The sequence below is a fragment of the Xyrauchen texanus genome, chromosome 50 (assembly GCF_025860055.1).
Source record: "Xyrauchen texanus isolate HMW12.3.18 chromosome 50, RBS_HiC_50CHRs, whole genome shotgun sequence".
Lineage (NCBI taxonomy): Eukaryota > Metazoa > Chordata > Actinopteri > Cypriniformes > Catostomidae > Xyrauchen > Xyrauchen texanus.
The window spans coordinates 3,299,397-3,323,796 of NC_068325.1; the positions used below are offsets into that span (position 1 = coordinate 3,299,397).

Genomic DNA, 24,400 nt, shown 5'->3' on the forward strand with positions numbered 1-24,400 from the left:
TAGAGAATGCAAACTGTCGCGAGGTACGTATTGCTAGAGAATGCAAACTATTGCGAGGTACATATTGCTCGAGAATGCAAACTATCACAAGGTACATATTGCTAGAGAATGCAAACTATGCAAACTATCGCGAGGTACGTGTTGCTAGAGAATGCAAACTGTCGCGAGGTACGTATTGCTCGAGAATGCAAACTATTGGGAGGGAACACAAAACTTATTGTGAGGGAAGGCAAACTATTTCAGAAATTTTTTGTACGCACTGTCCTCTATGGGGCTTCGTACTACGACCATGTTGTGTGAATAGCTTACAATTTTAATAATATTTTAGTTGTTTTTTGCATTTCAATAATGCAAATTGGGGGAGAAAATGTGCTTAAGTGAATAATACCACGGATAATGTAAAAAAACATTTTTTTTTAAAAATGGTCCCGAATATAGACTACATTTGTATTCTCATCCGTCTTCTGATTTTGTGATAACATATGACCCAGACATATTCTTAACAGTTTTGTGAGATTCACCCACTAGCATAATTGGCACAACTGCATCCTCCATATCGCTCATTCCTATGCAACACTCATTTGTTACTTTGTCTGACATGAAATTGAATGGTATGTTGTGCCCAAAAAAAAAAAAAAGGGAACTGTGCCCACATATTAATAAAAGCAGCGGAGCAAATAAATTGGATTAAATCCCAGTCTGACTCTTTTGTTTCTTTTGTTCTTTCTTATTTAATCTGTCAAGAAGAAGAAGAAAAAGAAAGACTATTACTCTCGCACCTGTAGCCACAAACACAATAAAACAAAGACCATAAAGAAAAATAAACATGTAATTTCTAGATAGTAGAAGGTAATTTGACATTGAAAAAACCTTTTATATATATATATTAGTACCTTCTACTATCAAAATATATATACTGTATATAACCACATTAACCATCCTGCTATGCCAACATCTTCATCTAGAAGTAAATTCATTATCCCACTAAGATTACAGAAGGGAAAAATAAGAAACGTATATAACTATTCATCGACTATTAAACTATTCATCAAGTTACATTTATGGCGGGGAACCTGACCCTTTTCCCCACAGCCTATTTTATGCATTAATCCTAGATAGAGAACATTTTTATGTCAAATACTGGTGCTTCGTAATACCCAGAGGAGTCAAAGAAAGTGCAAAGTGCGGGCCACTGCCCCATCTTCACTCGCTCAGCTATTTATTCTACTGAACTTAATGGTCATTTACACCTCATTCTTTCTCCTGTCCCATTGACCTGCTGCTGAATATTGATCCATGCACCCCTGGCTCAGCAAGGCTATGATAAAGCAGAGATTTCTAGATGCCTCAGTCTACCTTGGGTCCCCGGGGCTGGTATGGATGAATGCCCAGTCCACACCACATCCATATCGCTGTGTAAATTAAAGACTTCACCCTTACACAAACACTACACCGCTCTGATCAACGAATCTCTGGACGCCGGACTAGTTTTCTCTTCCCTTTCAACTCTAGCATGTTTGCAGTTCACTTTGCATTCACACTGACCAAATGGAATAAAAATTGAAACATTAAACATATTATGTTTTATTAGTGTCTCTGAGTTAATCTTCAGTAGCGAAAATGGCGTTAGAGTTGATTAGTTTGATTCATGAAATCAGCCCAAACTTGATTAAAACATTCTTATTAAACAATTTAGGTAGATTTTGGTGTTTGTTATTGTGTAAAGCTATTTGTTTTAGTTAACTGTTCGCTTTGCGTTCACACTGATGCAATTGAAATGAGTTTTTTGGGCTTTTTTTTTCTCACTGACCCCAGTGTGGTATTTGTTTTAGTTTCGCAATTTACGCAATTTGTTTCATGATCCCTCACACTCTCACGACTTCAACTATTTAAACGACTCTGATTTAAACTTCAGTAACAAAAACAATGATACAGTTGGCTAAACAGATTCATTTCTGTAATTTAGACCAAACTTGATTTAAGGCACGCTCACTCATAACTTCACATAGCGAATTCCTGCAGGCGGAATACAGTAATCTTAATGGGAATCCACACGATCGTAAATTTCGCCCAATAATTTCGCATTTTTATAATATTTTTTGTAAAAAATTTAAATATACTATAAATAAATATTGCTGTTTCTTTAAAAATAAACACTGACCCAATTGGAATTTTGTGGCTTTTGTCTGTTAGCTATGAGTCCATCAATATGCTAGTGTCCTCCTACAAGTAAACACAATTTATTTCAATGATGTACACATTTAAAATTTGAATTTTATTTATCTTCTGGGAAAACAGGCCAAAAATGTTGATGATTCATCATGTACTTCACAGATATTAGTCCAATTAAACGCACTCTAGAATGAGAATTCCCCTCCCCCAAAGCAATGCAGCTTCGAGGACCACAATGGCATAAAAAATACTTCTAAATATACTCACTATAAGATGCTGTTTCTTTAAATATTAGAATATAATTTCTCTTCATTCAGCTAGATAACAAGGAAATAATTCAGGCAGACAATTTGACAGCTTATTTCTCCGCTTGAATACAGTGTAATCGTGATGGTGTAATTGAATGGTAATTGATTGTGAATTGATGCCGAGAGTGCTCCACACTCGAGGTATGAGGTAAACATCCACTCGTATTTGTTGATAGAGTTCTGACATTCCACAGTAATTTTGATGAATTTGCCAAGGTGAACACGGATGAAAGGCCAGCAATCAGCTCCCTACTTGATGGCATGTACAATGTGTAATTGAAAAGGCACAAACCAAAAAGCACAACATTTCATTTCCCCTCGCTTTTATCCACCCCATTCACTTTTTTTCTCGCCATTCTCTCTCCTTTATATTGTTTCTTGAGCTCCTTTCTTGTAGCGTGTGAAGCCGTAGCTAAGAGCGATTTACTGCCTGCCATACCTTTGTAGTGCAACACCTCAGAACTTGACTTCTAAAGCCCTGGATAACATCAAAATGAGAGAGGTTTAATTTGTAAGACTGATTGTACTGCACTATAGATAAAACACGTGTTATTGCTTTTGTTCTGTACAAGGCACTTTCTACTGTATGTCACCCTGTAGACTTGAAGTCACAAGGTGACCATGAATGATGTTGTTGTTGTTGTATCTATGACTAAAAGTCCTAACTTTATTCTTCTATTTGTCTCTTTCACCTTACGCTCAGTGGGAGGAAGTTAGCGGATATGATGACGCCATGAACCCCATCCGAACATACCAAGTGTGCAATGTTCGTGAGCTTAACCAGAACAATTGGCTTCGTAGTGACTTCATCCCTCGCAAGGACGTTCTCCGTGTGTATGTGGAAATGAAATTTACTGTACGGGATTGCAACAGCATTCCCAATATTCCAGGATCTTGTAAAGAGACCTTCAACCTGTTCTACTACGAGTCTGACTCTGATTCAGCAACAGCCACCAGTCCATTTTGGATGGAGAACCCTTACGTCAAGGTGGACACCATTGCTCCAGATGAGAGCTTCTCTATGTTGGAGTCTGGTCGCGTCAACACAAAGATTCGCAGCTTTGGTCCACTTTCCAAGGCTGGCTTCTATCTGGCCTTCCAAGACTTAGGCGCCTGCATGTCTTTGATCTCTGTACGAGTTTTCTACAAGAAGTGTTCAACAACCATTGCAAATTTTGCGGTCTTCCCCGAGACGGCAACAGGCGCAGAGGCCACATCACTAGTCATTGCCCCTGGAACATGTGTGGCTAATGCTCTGGAAGTGTCGGTTCCTCTCAAACTCTACTGCAATGGAGATGGAGAATGGATGGTTCCTGTAGGTTCCTGCACTTGTATGGCTGGGTTCGAGCCTGCTGTTAAGGAAACACATTGCCAAGGTGAGTGCTGATTAGGGCTGGGAGATATATAGTATTCACAAGATATTCACATTGATTTTTTCGGCAATAAACAATTCTGCAACAGTGTGAATATCTTAATGACTTTAATTCCCTTTTTTTGGACTAAAGACATCATCTTACATTAGTTTTGTGATCTATTCTGTTTATTAATATGTATTCTTATATTGGTGCTTATAGTTTATAGGATACTATATTGCGTATACTACACATACTACACATACAGTATACTATAGATTGTTTAATTGCAGCATATAAATTACAATTGTTAGATATTCTTGCTTGTATTTATCAAGTAAAAAAGCAGTGGAACAATGCTTTAATTACTTATTTCATTACTATTAATTACTATTTATACTTATATAGTTCTTACTTTAACATTTGTGATCTCATCTACTCGGCAACAATGGAAAACATCTAATTTTTAAGTACTTTCAGAGCAAATACATAAATAATGAGATACATATCGAATATCGTGAATAGGCTGAAACATATTGTGATCATGTTTTTAGCTGTATCACCCATCAGAAGTGCTGATGTATGTGTTTTTCCCAACTTTGCAGTTCAGTCTTTTATTGCAGTATCACATTAAGGCACATGAACAAATCGTGCTGTTTTTTTTATTGAGGGTGTTTGGCCAAACAGCAATTTGGTTATTCGACCTCAATTTAAGCAGAGCAAGGCAATGAATAAGTAAAAGACTCCGTATGTCTGTCGGAGTGGAACATTTTGCAGAGAGAAAGGAACAGTCTTGATGAAAAACATATCAGGTTTAGACCAAGGTGAATTAAGCTGGCAAGTAACATAGCAGCGGTGAAAGTGAGCAGAGCAGACAGTGTGAGGTCAAATGGAGATCTGGGAGTGAGAGTTGACCAGGAATCGATTTGCGGATCAAGGGCAAGGGCTGCAGTGAAAAATGAATGCAGAGCATGAGATAGAGAGAGAAAAGTAACCCTGACAGTCAAGGCATCATAGGTTAAATGTCATAGGTAGTAAGTTGGTTCCAACACATTTTAAGAACTACAAAGTCAGAAATACTGAGCAGTGAACGTTTGGAGTAAAGAACTAAATTGGAGTGGTGGTGGTGTAGTGGGCAAAAGCACTGTACTGGTAAACACAGGGTTGCTAGTTTGACCCCCCAGCCTCCACCATTGTGTCCTTGAGCAAGGCACTCAGCTACAAGTTGCCCCAGGGTGGTTGTCCTTGTAATATATGCATAGCAAGTTACTTTGGATAAAAGCATCTGCCAAATGCATAAATGTAAATGTAAATTGAACAGTTAGTAATATGTGTACAGAGAAAAGAGGATTATTAGCGGGGTTTGCTAAGGCAAATACTATTGCTCACACTTAGGGTTAGGTCTTTGAACAAACCTCTAAGCATACACATTAAACTTCAGTACAACTTCAGTGTAACTCTTTCTGCACTGTTTGTATTACAGATCTGAATTATCTCAAATTGTGGGTTAGGGTAAGGTTTAGGTTAGGGTTATTATTTTCATCTTACTTTTCAATTTGCGGCAGATGATAAAACATCAAAAATATCTTGTTGATCTACACTGAAGGAAGAACCCAAGTAATGGTTGAACAGAGATTTTGTTTAATGGCTGATACAGATATCTAGAGAGCATTTTATTCAAAATTCTCTAAGAATTTAAAAGAAAAATTGTTTATAATCCATGTCAGTAGATTTAGGAACTGACAGAGAGAGAGGAGCAAACATTTCTGTCAGTCAAGCGGGTATGGTTATCGTCCGATCTTAAATTGGTCATATATTGGTCGATTAATCACTCTGGCCGACATATCAGTCTTCCGCCAGATCGAATGTCCTAGAGTCTTGGGGGTGGGCTCTTTTGATTGAGCCAGTAAACACGCAACAAGAACACCCTAGCAATTGGCTAGCAACACCATAGCAACCACCCAGGACACCCTAGCAACTGTAGATCAATGCTCTGGCAACCACTTTTGCATCATAGTAATAAAGTGATTTTCTACTGTTGTCAACTAAAAATTTAGCTGTGGGGGAATTATGGGCAGTCCTAGCAAATCTGTTGTGTGATGTACAGTTAAAATCTCATTTGTTTGCTTGTGGCGGTAAGGTGAGAGCCCTGATGAAAAAAAAATTCTCAAATCAAGTCGACCAAAAACAAAAGAATGGGTAAATCGCTCTGTCTCTCTCTCTCTCTCTCTCTCTCTCTCTCTCTCTCTCTCTCTCTCTCCTTCATCTGGGGGCCACTGGTCTCATTTATACCCTGCCAGAGCACGGTTAGGACATTCACATGAATATTCATTTTGGAGATTCCTTTTTTATGGTACACCACATTTTCCCTCAAATTCTAATAACTTCCTTAAACCCTATGTTCTGCTCTCAATGAGAGAGAGAGAGAGAGAGAGAGAGAGAGAGAGAACGTTTGTGCAACAGACTGCGTTGAAAAGAGTGCACAAGTGAGAGAATTCATGAAAAAAGCTTGCAGGATTTGCATTTATTTGCCTGCTTTCACCTCTCCACTCTATCGCTCTGTGAGGACTGCTGCTAGAGGAAAGATGAGGATGAAAGCAAAGGGCTGACTTCTTACCATCTTGGAAGCGATTAATCAGCACTTTCAACCTTTCAAAAAACATCCTGACTTTTTTAAAAGGGGAATTTCGAGCAGTCTTTCATGGAGACTTGAAGCTATTCGGACTCATTTGTCTAGCTAAGATTTGCTTGATTTATGTGCATCTAAAATCTGAGGGAAAACACTAAGGACTCATTCATCTCCAAGGTGATGCATTAAATGCGATAAACTCAGATTGACAAGGCTTACACTCTTTCATCTTTATCTCTACGTGAATCATTTCCTAAGTTCCTTCTTCAATACGTACCTCTAGACACCTTTGATTAATGGTCGAACAAACAACCCCCCGTTTACTAAGTTAACACAATTTCCCTGTGCTAATGGAACCTTGTGTCAATATTGCACATTCTGAGAATGGGAACTTGGAAGATGACCTCATCCTAGAAACCAGATGTTCAAACCCTTTTCCCAAAAACATTGCAGTGTGTTTCTTTATTTGCTGTTTCCAACCCTCAAGGTTACTGATAAAGTTGGAAACCTGCCATTATACCCCTTCTCTGTTGTTAATTATAATAATACTGGCTCCTTGATCACTTAACAAAACATTTAAAGTGACCTACAGAGCAGAAAGATCATAGTGGCATTGGGTGTCCCATAGAGCACATCCATATTTATCAAAGGTGTGCTAAAATGTGTAAACAAGCTGTGTAAATGGTCTCAGAGCTCCACAAGCCCAAAGACCTGTGAATGACGCTCTAATCTTTGTATTCATAAGATAACGGCTCACACTTTCTCTTGTACCCCTCAAAATACAATTTTAACATTTCCTCTTGTACAACATCGACATGCCCTGTGTTTGAGTATTGATCGAAGGAGTTAATTATGAAGAGTGCCCATGTTTGGAGCTAACAGCCATGTGTTTGTAATTGAAGTTGACAGTTAGCATATGCACATGGGGTTTATGTTAGGCCAGGGTATGTTGTTGGAACTCGTCTAGTCATAAGGGGGTTATTTCCCCCAGGGAAAGCAACAATTAATTGACATTGCCAAACAAATATGTAAGCAAGAACCTGTGCGCCTTTGCATTTTATGATGCCAAGATTGTAAAAGTCAATATGGAAAAATAGACCACATACTGTGGGCAAGAGAGAGAAAAAAAAGAAAGAAATTAAATGAAGGCGAACATATGCCCAATACTCCCATTTTAACAATAAATGTTCCTTATTCTCACCAAGAGCAATGTGGTAAAACAATGCACATTAAGGACGAAAACAGCAGATGATTTTAACGCACCATAACTACTTAAAACTACTTAACTACTTGCCTAACATCGAAACCAAAGAGAACACATGAATTGTATAGTTGAAATCCAGGCTAGGCATAAAGCTATTAAAGCTAGTAAAGCTATTACTGTTTTTATCACTAATTGTTGAAGTCATTTTCAATGCTTTGTTAAAAAAACTTTCTTCTTTTCTTTTCTTCTTTTAGCTTGCAGCCCAGGCACCTTCAAGTCCAAGCAAGGTGAAGGGTTCTGCTCCCCGTGTCCACCCAACAGTCGAACAAGTTCTGGAGCAGCCAGCATCTGCTCCTGCCGAAACGGATACTACCGGGCAGACAATGATTCTCCTGACTCAGGATGCACCAGTGAGTGATTTCCTCGACTCAACCCTGCATGACTTCATCCAGACACAAGCAGTGCTGTTCACAAAAAACATTTTGGCCCAAACACCATTGGATACTTACTACAGTCTGGAGAATGATTGTTTTGGAATTATTTGCTTTTCTCTTGCTTTATATAAGCTTCCCTCTGGCTGTTTGCTCAAAACAGTGTCAGAAGTCTAAGCGAATGCATCCAAAAATTCTTTTCCCAAGAGCACCAAAGCTATTTATTACTATTTTTTTGTATCTTAAAATGAGCTGTGCAAGAATTAAAAAAATGGTTTAGCTTAATTTCAGTTTAATATAAGATATTATTTGAATATTAGTTATTCAATGAGTGTACATCAGAATCAGAAAAAGCTTTATTGACAATTAAGCTTCCATAAAAGGATTGTATGTGCAAATTTTCTTGGTGACCGAAGCTTCCAGTGCACAACAATAAAACAACAAGACAGAGATGATGATAATAATAATAGAATAAAAATAAAAAGTGAATAGAAATATAAGTATATACAGGAATAAGACACAAATATACATATAGTATGTACAAATGCAAATCTGTTATATACAGTGCAAAAGAATATCATATAGAAGAGGTAGGATATGTTAACTAATATAACTGACTAGGCTGTGTATTGCATGTAATTAAGGTATAGTTTTAACTGTTCATGAGATGGAAAGCCTGAGGGGGAAAAAATAAACTGTTCTTGTGCCTGATGGTGCTCAGTGCTCTGTAGTGCCGGCCAGAAGGCAGCAGTTCAAAATTATGGTTTTAGAGGGTTTTAGTGCATGTGTCTGTTGGTCAGTCTGGGAGATCAACTGGTCAACTTGCTAGACCTGCTGAAACCACCAAAACCATAGTCTGGTTTAACCTTATCTAAATCATTTCCATGTGTACTAGTATCTTCAAAAGATAACAACAACATTTGTTCTTTTTTGCAGCCGTGCCCTCAGCTCCTCGCAATGTAATCTCCAGCGTAAACGAGACGTCGCTGATACTCGAGTGGAGTGAACCACGTGACCAAGGTGGCAGGGATGACCTTCTCTACAATGTCATCTGTAAAAAGTGTCTGCCAGAGCGTGGTACCTGCACACGGTGTGATGACAACGTAGACATCTCTCCTCGCCACCTTGGCCTGACCGAGAGACATGTGACTGTCAGGAACCTTCAAGCTCATACTCAGTACAGCTTTGAGATTCAGGCTGTCAATGGAGTCTCCAACAAGAATCCCTACGCACCCCATTTTGCAGCTGTTAATATCACCACCAACCAGGCTGGTGAGTTCAATGGGTTTTGTTCAACAAATATGCTCTTATGTTCTTTCTGAAAAGACCAGCATGGCTGGTTACCAACATATTTTGTGTTTTGGATGATGGTATGCTGGTGTTCCCACCAGTCTTGTTAACTAGCTTAATCAGCAAGACTTTCTCAGTCAACCAGCTTCAGAAATAAAGGCTAGGTTGGTTAATCAGTTTCACCAGCTAAGGTGATGGTGGTTTCATAAACTAGACCAGCATCAAACCAGCAATAAACAGAATAAACAAGACTAAACCAGCTTGGAAATTCTAGAGTGCTGGTGTATTAACCAGTATTCCTGACTAGATTAACCAGCACAACTTCCTCCTTGGTGAACCAGCTTCATGGAAAAAGGTAATTTTGGTTTACCAGCCTCAGGATAAAGACAAAGCTGGTTGACCAGCTTCACTAGCTAAAGGATATGCTGATCAACCAGCTAGACTAGCACAAAACCAGCAATAACCAAAATTAACCAGCCTAGACCAACATTGAACTGCAGGTGTGATGGTTTCTTGACCAGGTTTCTTGACTAGCATAACCAGCACAGCTTTTTCCTTGGTCAACCAGTTTCATGAAAAAAGGATATTTTGGTTGACCAGCTTCACCAGCTAAAGTGATTCTGGTCCACCAGCTAAACTAAAGGGTCTCAACCAGGCTTCTTGACTTGCTTAACCAGCAAGACGTCATTGGTTAACCAGCCTCATGAAAAAAGCAATGCTGGTTGACCAGCTTCACCAGCTAAGGATATGCCAGTCAGCACTAATCAACATAAACCAGCCTAGACTGCATGAAAATTCACGTGTGCTTGTGTCTCAACCAGGTTTCTTGACTTCATGGAAAAGGCCATTTTGGTTGACTAGCTTCACCAGCTAACATGATGCTTGTCCAACAAGCACTAAACTAACACTTTCCTACATAAACCAGCCTTGTCCACATGGGAATTCTGGTGTGCTGGTTTCCCCACCATGCTTTTTAACTAGCTTAACTAGCAATATTTCCTTTGTCAACCAGCTTCAAGAAAATGGCCGTGCTGATTGACCAGCTTTTCCAGCTAAAGTAATGCTGGTTATCCAACTAGACCAACACCACACAAACACTAACCAGCATAAACCAGCCTAGACCAGCATGGAAATTACATTCTCATTGGCTTGAAATAGTAAAGTATAATGGGATCAATTAAGACAGTTCCAGCCCATGGTACTCAACCCACAGAGCTCAGCCCACATAAAATGTACATGCCAAAGAGCTGTGCTACAATGCTCAATAGCTAAGATAGAGTGTGCTTGGTTAGCAAGATGTGGAGATGCATTAACATTTGAGGAGAGATGGCCTCTTATTGTGTGATCCAAGTTTGAATTGAACACTGGACTTCTCAGGATCACTGCATATGCTTAACCCTCTTCTTTGCGCTCTATGATAGAATCCAAATCCCAGAATGTTTGCTATCTGGAATTGTCCACAGGCACTGTTGAGCCCGAGTCAAGCCCAGGGTTACATGCACGCCCACCAAGCAGCCCACCATCATGGTTCCAGAATTCAGAAGGCCCTGTGATCAGATTAACTGGTTATTCTCCCAGAGCTGTGTTTGAATATTCATCCCTTTTAAGACAAAAAATAAATATGGGCCATCAGCTCAAGGGGCGTCATGGTAACTTCCACTGTCTCCTCAGGAAGAGGCCCCTTAATCCTCAATACTCCATGGTCAGCCTGCTTGCTTAGTAAGCATGCAGGCTGACCAGGGAGTATTTTCTTCAGGGTGAGCTTTTTTTCTGAGCAAGGCTTAGGTTAAAAGGTTGATGGTGGGTTGGGGTAAAGAGGGCTTTGGGGGGAACAGACAAAGAGAGAGAGACAGAACAGTGGAAGGATCGAAGAACCGGACCTGGGGATTAAAACAGTCAAAGAAAGAGTGAGAGAGAGAGAAACAGAGACAAGAAGACAGTGAAATGTTGAGAGGTACTGTATTCTGAACAAGACGTTATAAAATCAGAAACCAGAGATACTAACATCACACCTGAGGACAAATCGAGACAGTATAGATTGTGTAAAGGTAGATGCTAAGAGAGATCGTGTGCAATGGAAGAAGATGAGTAAAAAAATACTGTAATTAAAAAAATACTTATGCACTACAGTAATGAGAATGAGATTTATTTATTTATTTATTTTGCATTGTGACATTATTTTCCCGATAATTAAGCACATTACAATTATCATCATATTCTCATTATCATATTATTGTAATGTGCCTGATACATAATGTTTCTAGTGGTGTTTTGTTTGTGTACAAATCATTCATTTGGAATAAACCTTTAAGTGAATGAATCGTACACTCCATATACATACATCACTCATTTTTCTCATTCACTCACATCTCTTCCTTTCAAAGCCAGTGAGCTCAAGGGTGTGACTCAATCAGCTCCCTAGCTCCCTATGCCTTGAATCAGTATATTGTGAACATTAATTCGGACACTGGCAAGGGTGTTCATCCACTGAACGTTGAGACATTTTGATCTTATGGCCGACCACATAATTGGCATTAATCAATGTTGCTGTAGTAATGCCACTGTTGTGGATTTTCATCTGTTGACTGACCAGAAGAATTGTGAATAAAAGTTACTAATGACCACACATTACAATGACATACTGTAGTTATTGAAACTCATAATTATGTTTTAGGCTAGGATTTTAGTCAAAACGTAAAATACGGTAATCTGTTGCCAACTCCTGCCACAAAGGTGCAATTTGCAGAAATGGTCAATGGACAAATCAATTAACAAATCTGAACGAATCTTTTTGGTGAATGGATTCACTGGGATGAATCAAAATCCCAACCACTAAATGCTTCTAACAGAACACAATCAAGTATGTCTCATTTGAGAGGCAGGGGCCCTGGAAGGGCCCAAGACTTGGAGCCATTTCTATCTGATGCATACAAGTAGAAACATCAAAGCTGGTTGTTTGGTAATCTTGAATCTGAAAAAAATGTCAAAATTGAAATTCTGCTTTCATTAAAATAAGATTTCTATCCTTTTCCTTATATAGCTCCTTCCGCAGTTCCTACGGTCCACCTGATGGGGGCATCAGCAAATACCATGAGTCTCTCCTGGCTCCCTCCTGAAAAACCAAATGGCATCATCTTGGATTACGAGATTAAATACCATGAGAAGGTGAGAGTCAGTGTAAATCAATGAAGCAAACACCATTCAATCACAATTCTGCCACTGTCATCCTCTGCTCTATACATAATCGTTCATACTGACAAGTGTCAACCCATCCTCTCTCTCTCTCGTACCCTAACACTCTCCTCCCTCACTCCTTCCTCAATTCATCCCCTTCTTTTGAGCGCTGATACCGCAAGGCAGCCGGTGCTTGGCAGGGATAGAGGCAGGAGGATTTGCATAGGGGAGAAGAAAGGGCCGGGCATATCTGCTGCGTGTTTGATGTGTTGTACTGACAGATTAAACTGGAGCTGCCAGACGCTCGCTTTTAAATGCTGGCTGGTTTTATATGGCTTGTTTTATCACTGTTCCCACAGGACCAGGGAGAAGCTATTGCCCACACCATGACAGCCCAGCGTAGCTCCGCACGTATTGAGGGTTTAAAACCTGGCACGCCATACGTGGTGCAGGTTCGAGCCCGAACGGTGGCAGGATATGGCCGCTACAGCAGCCCTGCCGACTTTAGCACCAACAACCAGGGTATGTAAAACACACTATATTTTAATTTTTCCATATTAAAACAATGATTTTCCAATACATATCAAGCAAAGTGGATTTTTTTATCCTATAAATATGCCTTACCAGAAGAGAAATATTATAAATATATTTGAACAATTCCATTCTCTTACAGCTGACTCGGAAAAGAATCTACAGGAGCAGTTGCCTCTCATTGTGGGCTCCCTCACAGCTGGGCTGGTCTTCATCATTGTTGTTGTTGTCATTGCCATAGTTTGCCTCAGGTACAGAGTTCAACTTTGAATTAAGCTACATTTAGTACTATTTTTCCATTTCCAAAATTAATTACACCTAATTTAGGGGTAAGAAGCCAAAAATATCTATGAAACAGCACTATTGCTTATGCAGTGGCCCCAAAAACTATTTGGACATTTTAACCACACATTAAAATGGTCTATGCTTTAAATTTGTATTTAATTTTAAGTTATTTTCAAACCCCAAAACATATTCACCTATAGTCACCCATGATGCTTTCATTCCCCTAGATTTAGCCTCTCTTTTTGATAATTTATTGGGCAATACATATATCCAGTTTCATAAGTACATTCAAATCATGCACTTTTTAAATTGTAGCCACTGGCCTCAGATTTACATGTGCCCTACATTGCAATTCTGCAGTATGTTGATCATTGGCACTGGCACTCTCCATCTTGTGGCCACCATCCCATTGCCAGAGTAGAGGGCAAGGCAGCTGAGTATTTAAACCCTTATCATGCAGAAGTTCTCAATTTCCACTCTCTTTCTTTCTAATCAGCACAGTGTCTTGGTATCTTAACACATCTGTGATTGAAAAAAATGTAGGCCTTGGCATATTCCGGAACTGCATTTGAATTGGAAATGAGATACAAATTACCAGCGGGTATTATTGGCCCGGTTACTAGTTAGACAACAAAGGGACCACATTAACATGTTCTGGGAGGGGGGTTGGGTTTGTTGAAATTGCACTGCATTTAACAGACTGATATTGGAGTAAGTGTGGAGGAAGGATTTTGGAGAGGATAGTGAATTATGCGGAATAATGAAAAATGTGGAAGCAAAGATTCCTTCACATCTAACAGGAGCATGGGAGCTAAGACTGCCGCTGTTGTTTTAGGTCTTCCTCCATTATTCTTAGCTGTCTTTATGCAGATTTTACTCTAACATTCAGTCAACTGAAGAGACATGTGTCTCTTGAGGCTAAAACTGTTGTTCTGTTAATTTTAAAATCATTTCCCTCCTTTAATTGACCTCAATTTGTGTCTCTGAAGGGGCTTCCAGAGAAAAATGCAAGTCCCTTTCAAAATGCTTACTTTGCTACAAAATTTTTAGGAAATCATCAACCTCTTGTGACTAAGTTTATTGTCTTTGCTTCACAGGAAGCAACGCAGTGGCTCGGAATCAGAGTACACAGAGAAGCTGCAACAATACAGTAAGATTCTAAATATTTTATTTGCCATATTCTTCCATTGTTTACACTACCACTGCTGAAGAAATCAGCATATTGTGTTTCGAATTCTGGTTTGATGGTGTACCCACCAGGCTTCTTAGCTAGATAAACAAGCAAGAATTCCATGGTCAAATAGCTTCAAGAACTAAGTTTTGCCATTAAACTGCATGGCTATGCTTGTCCACCACCAGCTAGACCACTACCAAAATAGCATAAGCCTGCCTAAACCAGCATGGAAATTCATGCTGGTCTAAGCTGGTCTTTTCAGCAGGCACATGTGATCGCAATAATTTGGGGCTGTTCAGACTGAATGCGTTCTTGCATTAAAAAAAGCTAGACACAGCACAACAAATGGAACAGAATGCAGCTGCCTCAAGATGCTTTTTAAAATTTGAAGTACATTTAACTTGACATGCCATCTAAAAACTGCTTTCTTGTGATACAAAGCTAGACGTAGCGAATCAATGGAACAGAATGCAGGTGTCTTGAGATGTGTTTTAAAAATATTTTTAACTTGTCATGGCATCAAAAAAAAGGCTCACAATGAGGAGAGGGGAATTGAAAAACAGGGCAGATGGATGCAAAAACATGTACGGTGTGAACGGCCTCAAAGAATGGTTTAGATACTGTGGCGTATTATAGCAGTGAACTTATATGGCTATTCATACTATTGAATCCCCAATAGTCACTCCGGGAATGAAGGTCTACATTGATCCCTTCACCTACGAGGATCCTAATGAGGCTGTCCGCGAGTTCGCCAAAGAGATTGATGTTTCCTGCGTGAAAATCGAGGAGGTCATCGGCGCAGGTAACCAACAACACAAGCTCCTGAGCAACAGGGGGATGACAGCTAGGCACACCCAGGCCATACCTTTGGAGGACTTCACTCCAAGCGGTACTTGAATCCCCTCATCCCACTCCGAAACCTGATCCCCTAGCAACTTACCGATATCTCTAACAGCTTTACTTACAAGAGGGAGCTCCTGAGGTTATCTTTAGAGCTACCATTCCTGCTACTGCACTCTGTCAACTTACCAAGCCTACCCTGAGCTTGTTGGTATCTCCTGGATAACTAATTGTACTCCTTACCTGTTAAGGCCAAAGTATACTTCGGTTTTCCGCATGGTGGTAAAAATGTTGTCATCAGCACAGTAAGCACTGTCTGTGTGCAGCCAAGTTTTCCTAGACATGCGGAAAGTCCACGTTTTTGCACGTTGTTAGTGCATACGCCTGCCATTGGCTGTGCTAAAAGTGTGCATGCATCGAACATGTCTGTACAGGCCACGGTCAAGAGTATACTTTGAAAGGCTGAACACTGGATCATATACAAGACAGAACAGCACATGGAAAAACGAAGTATACCCTAGCCTTTAACCTCTCCCTCTATGGCTCCTTCCTGCCCCTGAGACCACTCTCCTTTGTTTTGTTGATTTAATTTAAATGTTAATATTTATAAATGCAGTCTGCTTTACAAATGTCGTGAATTTTAACCATTTTAAGAGCCAAGAACAAAGAGAAATAGGATTCTGGTTCAGTAGGACATGAAGCCATGTTGTAATTGGACAGATTTGAGGAGTCCCATGCCAGACTACAACAAGAAAGGCTTTAACATCTAGCACTGCTTCCTAAACCCATTGCTTCCTAGCTTCTAAAGTGATGAACCCATACAATGTCCTTTCCCAACCCCTTTTAAACCTCTGTCTCTTTTGAACTATATCCCATGTTGGTCTAGACACCAGATGCAAGTCCTACAACCCTACCAAGCTTTTATCCCCACCTACGTCTCGCCCTACTACCCTCACTCCCTCAAGACCCTAACATTCCCTCTTCTTGCCCTTTACCCCTTACTCTTCCCTCTTTTCTAAACCCCATCCCCCCAGCAACCCTCTAAGAGCTTTTGCCACTAAAGCATTCCTGGCCAGCCCCTTCCGTGGACACACTCCAATAGCTCCACCTTTAGCCCTGGCTTCTCTTGCTGTCTCCCCCGCCTCCCCTTGGCTCCTTGATTCTAACCAGTAACTGTCCCTCTCCCCTTTCTCTCCCACACTCCACCACTCTTCCCTCTCCTCTCTCTCCACTCCACCCTTTCTTCCTCTTTCTCGTCTGTCCACTGTTCATGCAGGCGAGTTTGGAGAGGTGTGCCGTGGGCGCCTCAAGCTCCCTGGACGCCGTGAGATCATTGTGGCAATCAAGACGTTGAAGGCAGGCTACACCGAGCGCCAAAGGAGAGACTTCTTGAGCGAGGCCAGCATTATGGGCCAATTTGATCATCCCAATATTATCCGTTTGGAAGGGGTTGTGACAAAGAGCCGGCCAGTCATGATTGTAACTGAGTTCATGGAGAATGGAGCGCTGGATTCCTTTCTCCGGGTGAGAGTCACCTACTACCAAAATAAAGTTAGAATAATGTTTGTCTTTAAAAATGTACATTTTGTCATGATTTACTCACTTTCCAAACCCATGACTTCCTTGAGGGTGAATACATCATGACAACATTTTCATTTTTGGGTGAACTATTCCTTTCATTTCTATACTAGTAATACTTGAAGTAATACTTCATAGAAAGTGATATTGTTCATGAAATTGTTCCATTATCTTATTTGCCATCCTTGCTGCAATCTAGCACAAATTCCTGCCTCCTTAATATTTCTAATAAAAAGAGATGTTTTCACCTATCCCCTTGAAAAATCATAAAACATTATCTAAATGGCTATGACAGATAGCAAAGCTGCTAGCTGTGACATTCAGAAATTAATCATCAGACTGATTAGTCAAAACCTGGAACTCCAAAAACACGTTGACAGCATTGAGGGACAACACTGTTATGAATGAGTATGTGACATCTCTGCTCTCTCTCTCTCTCTCTCTCTCTCCAACAGTTAAATGATGGCCAGTTCACAGTCATTCAGTTGGTCGGTATGCTGAGAGGAATTGCAGCTGGCATGAAATATCTTTCCGACATGAACTATGTGCACCGTGACCTGGCTGCTCGTAACATCCTAGTCAACAGCAACCTGGTCTGCAAGGTGTCTGATTTTGGCCTTTCTCGCTTTTTGGAGGATGACCCAACAGATCCGACTTACACCAGCTCATTGGTCAGCAATCATATATCTTCTTGGTCATTTAATATTTATAGCAATTTGGGCTGGGCAATATATTTAAACAAATTAAATATTGATATTCTTCATTTTTAAGAGCAAATAATAATTACCAGCTCTCAAATTAGGTTAAAATCTCTGTATCATCTTGTATCTGTAGGGAGGAAAGATCCCTATTCGCTGGACGGCCCCTGAAGCGATTGCTTATAGGAAATTCACGTCAGCCAGTGATGTGTGGAGCTACGGTATCGTCATGTGGGAGGTGATGTCATACGGCGAGCGCCCATACTGGGACATGAGCAACCAAGATGTGAGTCTCGTGTCCACTTTATTTTAACTAGTTATTCTCAACTGAGCATAGATTAAGACCAAACTATACATTTTTTTCCACAGGTGATCAATGCAGTGGAGCAGGACTATCGGCTGCCTCCGCCTATGGACTGCCCTACTGCCTTGCACCAACTCATGCTAGACTGTTGGGTGAAAGAAAGAAATTTGAGACCCAAGTTCTCTCAGATCGTTAACACCCTGGACAAACTTATCCGCAATGCCGCCAGCCTTAAGGTGGTCACCAGCACACATTCTGGGTAAGTGCATGCATGGACTGAGGCATGTTAGCTTATTAGCATGTTAGCTTGTCAACTATCAAGTGATAATTAATGAATATTCTGTAGTCATTATCTTAATTTTCATAAGTGGTCACTCCATGTATCTACTATAAATGTGGGCCGGAGATTTCGTGCCTCAAAATGAATGCAAAAGCACTGCAAAAGTGATTCGTGTGAACGTTTTGTTCATTGCGTTCCACAAAATACATTTGTAAATAATAATTTTTAATGTAAAATAATGACACTCTGCCTACGACTTATTCAGTCTGGTTCTTTTCTCCATTTCAAAGTCAGTGAATTAGGCCAAACTCATAGAAGCATTTGAACGTGACTTGTGTTTTTGCACTAGATTACACAGTTATTGCTTGGAATGTGTTTGTGGGTCAGAAGCTCTAGGTGGGCATTGACAGGGGATTGACCCACCTTAGGATGTCTGCCCCTGCGGTGGACATCCTGGAGAAGGGCTGCTGACAACCAGGAAACAGAGGGAGCCACTACGTCTGCTTCACAAAGATCAGAGGATAGAAGAAGAGTAATTAGTTAATGTAATGCAAGGATGGGTCTGGTTTTAATTAGCAAGTAACGAGATTTTGAAAGGGCCAATGGAGAGGTGGCCCCCCTGCTGAACTTGAAATGAAAGAGGAGTGACAATTCATTCCTTTACTAAACCAGGGATGTACAGTTTAGTTATGCTACTTTACAGAAAACATGTTAAAAATACACTGCAAGTGTGTTTATAATAATACTCAATCGTCCACTCCTAATAATTATTTTGTAATGCATGACCATTTTTAAAGGAAATATTCAAAATAGTAACCCAAAATTCACTTTATTGAATGTATAACAAACCGAACATGCCTTATACCACATTTACACTGACTAAATGATAATAGTTGCTGTCAGTTTTGAGTTAACGTCAATTTAGTTATGGACCTTCATCTTTCGATTTCCTCATATGGCTTTGACATTTGTATTTAAACTCAACATCCCTAAGATGTGAGAGTCAAGAAAGCTCTAACAATGCTCCATTAAGAGAAGCTGCCTTCCAGGTTAATGACCACAAACTGTTTAGCCCTAAAGGCAGGAGCTTATTAAAAATCTCTCTTCCCATCCATCTATAGACGTTCTCCTCAATAGAGCCTCTGTTGTGCTCTTATTAACTTTTTTCTTCTGCTTTTAATTGTTAATTAATCTAATGCCATCAAAAGACACCGAGATTCAGCTGAGCAGAGTGCTTGCAGACAGAAGTGTCTTTGCTCTCAAGACTTTGCCTCCCTGTCCCCACTACCCAAACTGTACTTTTGGGTTATTAAGAGTCAGGTCTGGGCATTAATGAGGTCTGGTCTCTGTTGGGTTTAGACTGAACTGGATTAGCACATCTGCAATGTAGTTGCACTATGGGCAGAGCTGGACTAGTAATCTGGCATACAGGGCATTTTCCCGGTGTGCCGACACACTTTAGGGCTGATCAGGGGTGGAATGGCCATTGGAAGAATCGAGCGGGCCGGTGGTTTGGCCGCGACAAGCAACAATGAGCCGCTGCGTTATGCGGAACGGACCACAAAATGGCACCGCTATATGCAGAGAAGAACAGCGCTCAACAGTTGGGCCAGTTGCCATGTAAATCCCGGGCCGATTTCTCTTCCCAGTCCAGCCCTGACTATGGGTAAGAGGGATATTTTAGGAAGCATGTAAGAAAATGCTAAACATGTTTTACATAACTAGCTCCTTAATCAACATCATGACATAACATTCCTATCAACTTCTTAAGAGTAATAGGGCTGGGGTTTGGGATTTTAACAACTTTCTTATCAACCAATAATAACCAAGTCTCACAGAATCATGCTACTTTATCTACATTTTTGCCCAATTATTTTTACATTGGTCAATGTTCGCAATGCTAACACTAGAGGTGATTGTATTTTAGTGTCGGCATTACATATCCAACTACATTTACAAGCTGGTTCAAGCACGGTCATTGTGTGGTACCTCAATTGATCTCTACAATGCATGTCAAGTAACATGTTATATCATTTAGCAAAAATATCAATTTTAATAAGCTCAGGCTAAATCATTTCCCTCTGATTTTAGGGATAGGGTTAGGGCTAAGGGTAGGTTAATGTTTTCCAGGACCAGCAAAGGATGTTGATCCACCTACCTAACCTAACCTAACCTACATACCTAACCACTCAGCTACCCTTCTTGGGTACCCTTCTTATGCCGTCTACACGCTAGAGTTCAAGGTGCATCTGAAATCTGTGCAAATCTATTCATTTCAAAGGGACGGTGCATTACAATGTTTTTTAGCAAGGGTTTTGTGAAGGTAATGCTCCATCATGTGACCAAAAGATGCGGAAAATGTAACTTTTGCTGCAACTCATTCTTTCGTTGCAATTCGTTGACCAACGAGAATTTTAGAAGTCCAATTTTCTGTATTCCAACTTCATCTCAAATTAACCCGGTTCGTTCCACGCCTTCAAATTAAATTTTACACATTCTTATCCATCAAATGCTCTGTCAGAGCTTTCTCTAGTATGTGATGCACAGTAATCTTGAATGTGAGCATATCAAAGGCAGATAGTGTAGATCTCACGGGATTAATCAGAAGTCCAGGCGTTTGCTTAAACCAGTCCACACCCATTGAGCCTGACTGTCAGTATGTTTGCATGTGCAGTTTTAATCGAGCTACTGCAAGTTTTTGCATATTTGAGCCAGTCATCATTTCTCTGTCCAAGTATACATGAAACAATATGTAACTGAGTATTTGAAGGAAAACAACATATACTCCCATTTAAATACACGTTGCACACAACCTCTGTTTTTTTGGAGCATACATGTGCACAATGCCGAGGCCAGTTGTGGTCAAATTAACATTGTATACATTATGGATGAAGCTGAGCTACAATTGCATTTCTTGGTCTATTAGTCCGACTGAAATCGAACTTTTAAAGTGTATGTAAACATACTGACTGAGGAGCACCCACTATTTCCAGTGAAGTTTTCTCAAGCAGGCCCCTGCATGTCTTCAGCCAGTAGGCCACAGTGGCAGGTTGAGGCCCTACAGGCCAGGAGAGGTGATGGTGGTGGTGGTGGGGGATTGGGATGAGGTTACGGTGGTGGAGGCCTTGCTTGACCTAACCCTCTCTCTCTCTCTCTCTTGTCATCTCCACTCTCTCTCTCTCTCTCTCTCTCTCTCTCTGTAGGGCCTCCCAGCCGCTTCTTGACCGCTGTGTGCCTGACTACACCACCTTCACCACTGTGGGTGACTGGCTGGATGCCATCAAGATGAGCCGCTACCGAGACAACTTTCTCAATGCAGGCTTTGCTTCTTTTGAACTGGTGGCCCAGATGACCGCAGAGTGAGTGGCTGCTCAATTGGATAGAATGAGGTTCTTTGTTTTGGTTAGGGTGACCAGAAAGGGAATTGGGAATGGTCAGGACTTGGGATATGTGGGTTGTAAAACTGGGGCATCTGGTCACCATAGTTTTGGTGGACTTGAGTAAAGCAACTTCAATTAGAGTTCAAGAGACATCGCTCAGAAAATGTAATGAATGGAAAACCTTACAAAGGTCGTTGTCTAATAAGGGAATTCATGATTTTTCAGTATATTGAATGTCTAGACATATGAGGAGGGCAGTTAGGATCAAATAAACGAATAAAGAAAAAATTCATCACGCCCATTAAAGGGTAATAAAGGATGGAGGAAGGGGTAATTTGTTTCAATATGCCGACTTGACAGGTGGAGCAGTCGGTGGTTTTCCCTTGGTCTTAATGACAAGTAATTCTCCTAATGGGCCCCATTTATTATCGTTTTATCCAGCGTTGTTGCATTGATGGGGCCAACAGAGGGAAAAGAGAGAAAACACATTTACATTGCGTGAAATCACTTTGCTAATGCCGTGCGCTTGTAGAGATGAGATGGGGTTGACGCAGGGTCCGTTGCTCTCCACCTCCACCACTTATCAGTCGGGGGGAAATTGAAGAAATGAAATGTATTTGGAATCTTTTTCTGTGTAAACTAAAACTTCATGAAGGGATTAGATTACATTGACCAATCCAAAACAAAAGGAAGGAGTTTTTGATTTCAGTAATGGTAATTTTGTAATAAAATAACATATACTTGAGAAGCAAAGGTGTGTAAGTTAGTTAATAACTAATGAGTAACACTTTATAAAAATGAGGTTAAATTCATTAGCATTTATTGGCTGCGTTAATAAACATGAAATATAGTATATGTAAACATTAGTTAATCCATAAAGAACTAACAATCAACAATTTTATATTAATACATTAATATTAACCAAGATACTTTAAGTATAAACCTCACTTACGTTTTTAGAGTATGCTTAAAACAAAGGGAAAAAAAATATTTTCCAAAAAGAAATAAAATTAATTCAATATAAAGTATATTCTCTTAATATCTTATACAATTAAAAGGTAAATTAAATGTAAATTAAATATTTTAAAGTAAATGTATCTTGTTTTATGATGTTTAGATATTTTACTGAAAAAAAGAAATACAGATTATTTTTTTATTATTATTAATAAAGGTCTTTTCATACCATTTTCTTATTGTTATTGTTCTGCAGAATAATCACTGTCTATTGTGTGGTGAAATATTCTTTGTGTATGGTTTAACTAGTAGCACTCTCTAAACGTTTCATGTGAAATTTGACATCTGGTAGCCTAATGTGCAAAATCGAATAAATCATTGACCAAACATTTGACCAACCTCCTGTCTGGGAATTGGCTTTGCACCACAAACTTGTCTTAGTTCAGTAGCCAAAGGGTGGGGCTGCTCTATTTACTCATTCTAGCGACAATTTGCAAACGGATTTGCTCACCTGAATACATTCCCACAGGAATATATTACTTGAATGAGATTCTGTTTCTTTTTAGAAGCCACAATGGCATGGTAAGACAGATGTGTTTATTTGTTTGTTGTCTGAGCAGTAAAAACCTGATCCAAACCATATGAAAATGAATATCTGATTAAAAAACAATTTTGAAAATGTGTAATATTTCAAGTAGTTTTTCCTGATTCCATTAAAAAAAAAAAAACACTGGAACCAAATTATTTTTCGATTTTGGATTTCATTAACTGTTGTCGAATATGCATTCTTCAGACTTGTTGTTCATATGACAAATTGTGGTTAAAGATACACATTATGGGTTTTGTTTCAATAAGGTATATTTAATATGAATGAAATAATTAATTATTAAATGTAAAATCATTTTTAATGGTATCATTAAGGCACTGGAATTGAAAAAACAAAATACCGAAACCGATTCAGTTCCTTTCACAGTTCTCAAACATGCATTCTACAGACTTATTCATATGACAAGTTGTAGTAAAAAATACACATTATGGGTTCTATTGTAGTAAGTTTAATTTTATATAAATTAATTTATTAAACTAAAAGAATCATTAATGGAATTGTTCAGGAACTGGAACTAAAAAACAAAATAGCAGAACCAAATTATGTATGTTCTCAACTTTCAGTTCTGTTAATGGTTCTCGAACATGCATTCTACAGACTTATTGATATGACAAGTTGTAGTGAAAGGTACACATTATGGACTTTAACTGATATTTGACTTATTACAATAATGCATAAATCTTTAACAATCATTAAGGAACTGGAACTGAAAAAAATACCAGAACCAAATTATTTTCTGTACTTTCAGTACTGTTAACGGTTCTCAAACATGCATTCCACAGACTTATTCATGTGACAAGTTGAGGTAAAAGATACACATTATGGGGATTAGACCAAAGTCAAATTTTATATCAGTGAATTAATTAATCTACAGTAAAAGAATCATTTATGGAATTGTTAAGGAACTGGAACTGAATAAAATACCAGAACCAAATTAGTTCCGTTAACAGTTCTCAAACATGCATTCTAAAAATCTTGTTCATATGAAGTCTTTTTTTAATATCAATTCATTTAGTAATGAATCTAAAATAATCGTTAATGGAATCTTTAAGGAACTGAAAAATAATACCAGAACCAAATTATTTTCTCAACTTTTTAGTTCCATTTATTGTTCTCAAACATGCATTCTACTGACATTCATATGTCCATTTTTATTATAAGATCATATTTATAAAAAGTCACATTTTATATCAATTGATTAATCTAAAA

The 24,400-nt window shown here is 39.3% G+C and overlaps 1 protein-coding gene across 6 annotated transcripts in view; it reads left to right on the forward strand.

The window, feature by feature from the left end:
- The window catches only part of LOC127641078 (ephrin type-B receptor 3-like), a 60,788-nt gene that overhangs the window by 34,799 nt on the left and 1,589 nt on the right, over positions 1-24,400 (forward strand). Inside the window, exons 3-15 of one of the 6 annotated variants that reach the window (XM_052123841.1) lie at positions 3,184-3,856; positions 7,920-8,075; positions 9,033-9,368; positions 12,427-12,551; positions 12,920-13,082; positions 13,234-13,342; positions 14,474-14,526; positions 15,218-15,439; positions 16,667-16,914; positions 17,424-17,639; positions 17,803-17,952; positions 18,036-18,229; positions 21,454-21,609. In XM_052123841.1, coding sequence (XP_051979801.1) covers positions 3,184-3,856; positions 7,920-8,075; positions 9,033-9,368; positions 12,427-12,551; positions 12,920-13,082; positions 13,234-13,342; positions 14,474-14,526; positions 15,218-15,439; positions 16,667-16,914; positions 17,424-17,639; positions 17,803-17,952; positions 18,036-18,229; positions 21,454-21,609 — 2,801 coding nt within the window. The remainder of the gene's footprint in view (positions 1-3,183; positions 3,857-7,919; positions 8,076-9,032; positions 9,369-12,426; positions 12,552-12,919; positions 13,083-13,233; positions 13,343-14,473; positions 14,527-15,217; positions 15,440-16,666; positions 16,915-17,423; positions 17,640-17,802; positions 17,953-18,035; positions 18,230-21,453; positions 21,610-24,400) is intronic. The other 5 variants (XM_052123843.1, XM_052123842.1, XM_052123844.1 and 2 more) reach the window with 5 other exon arrangements.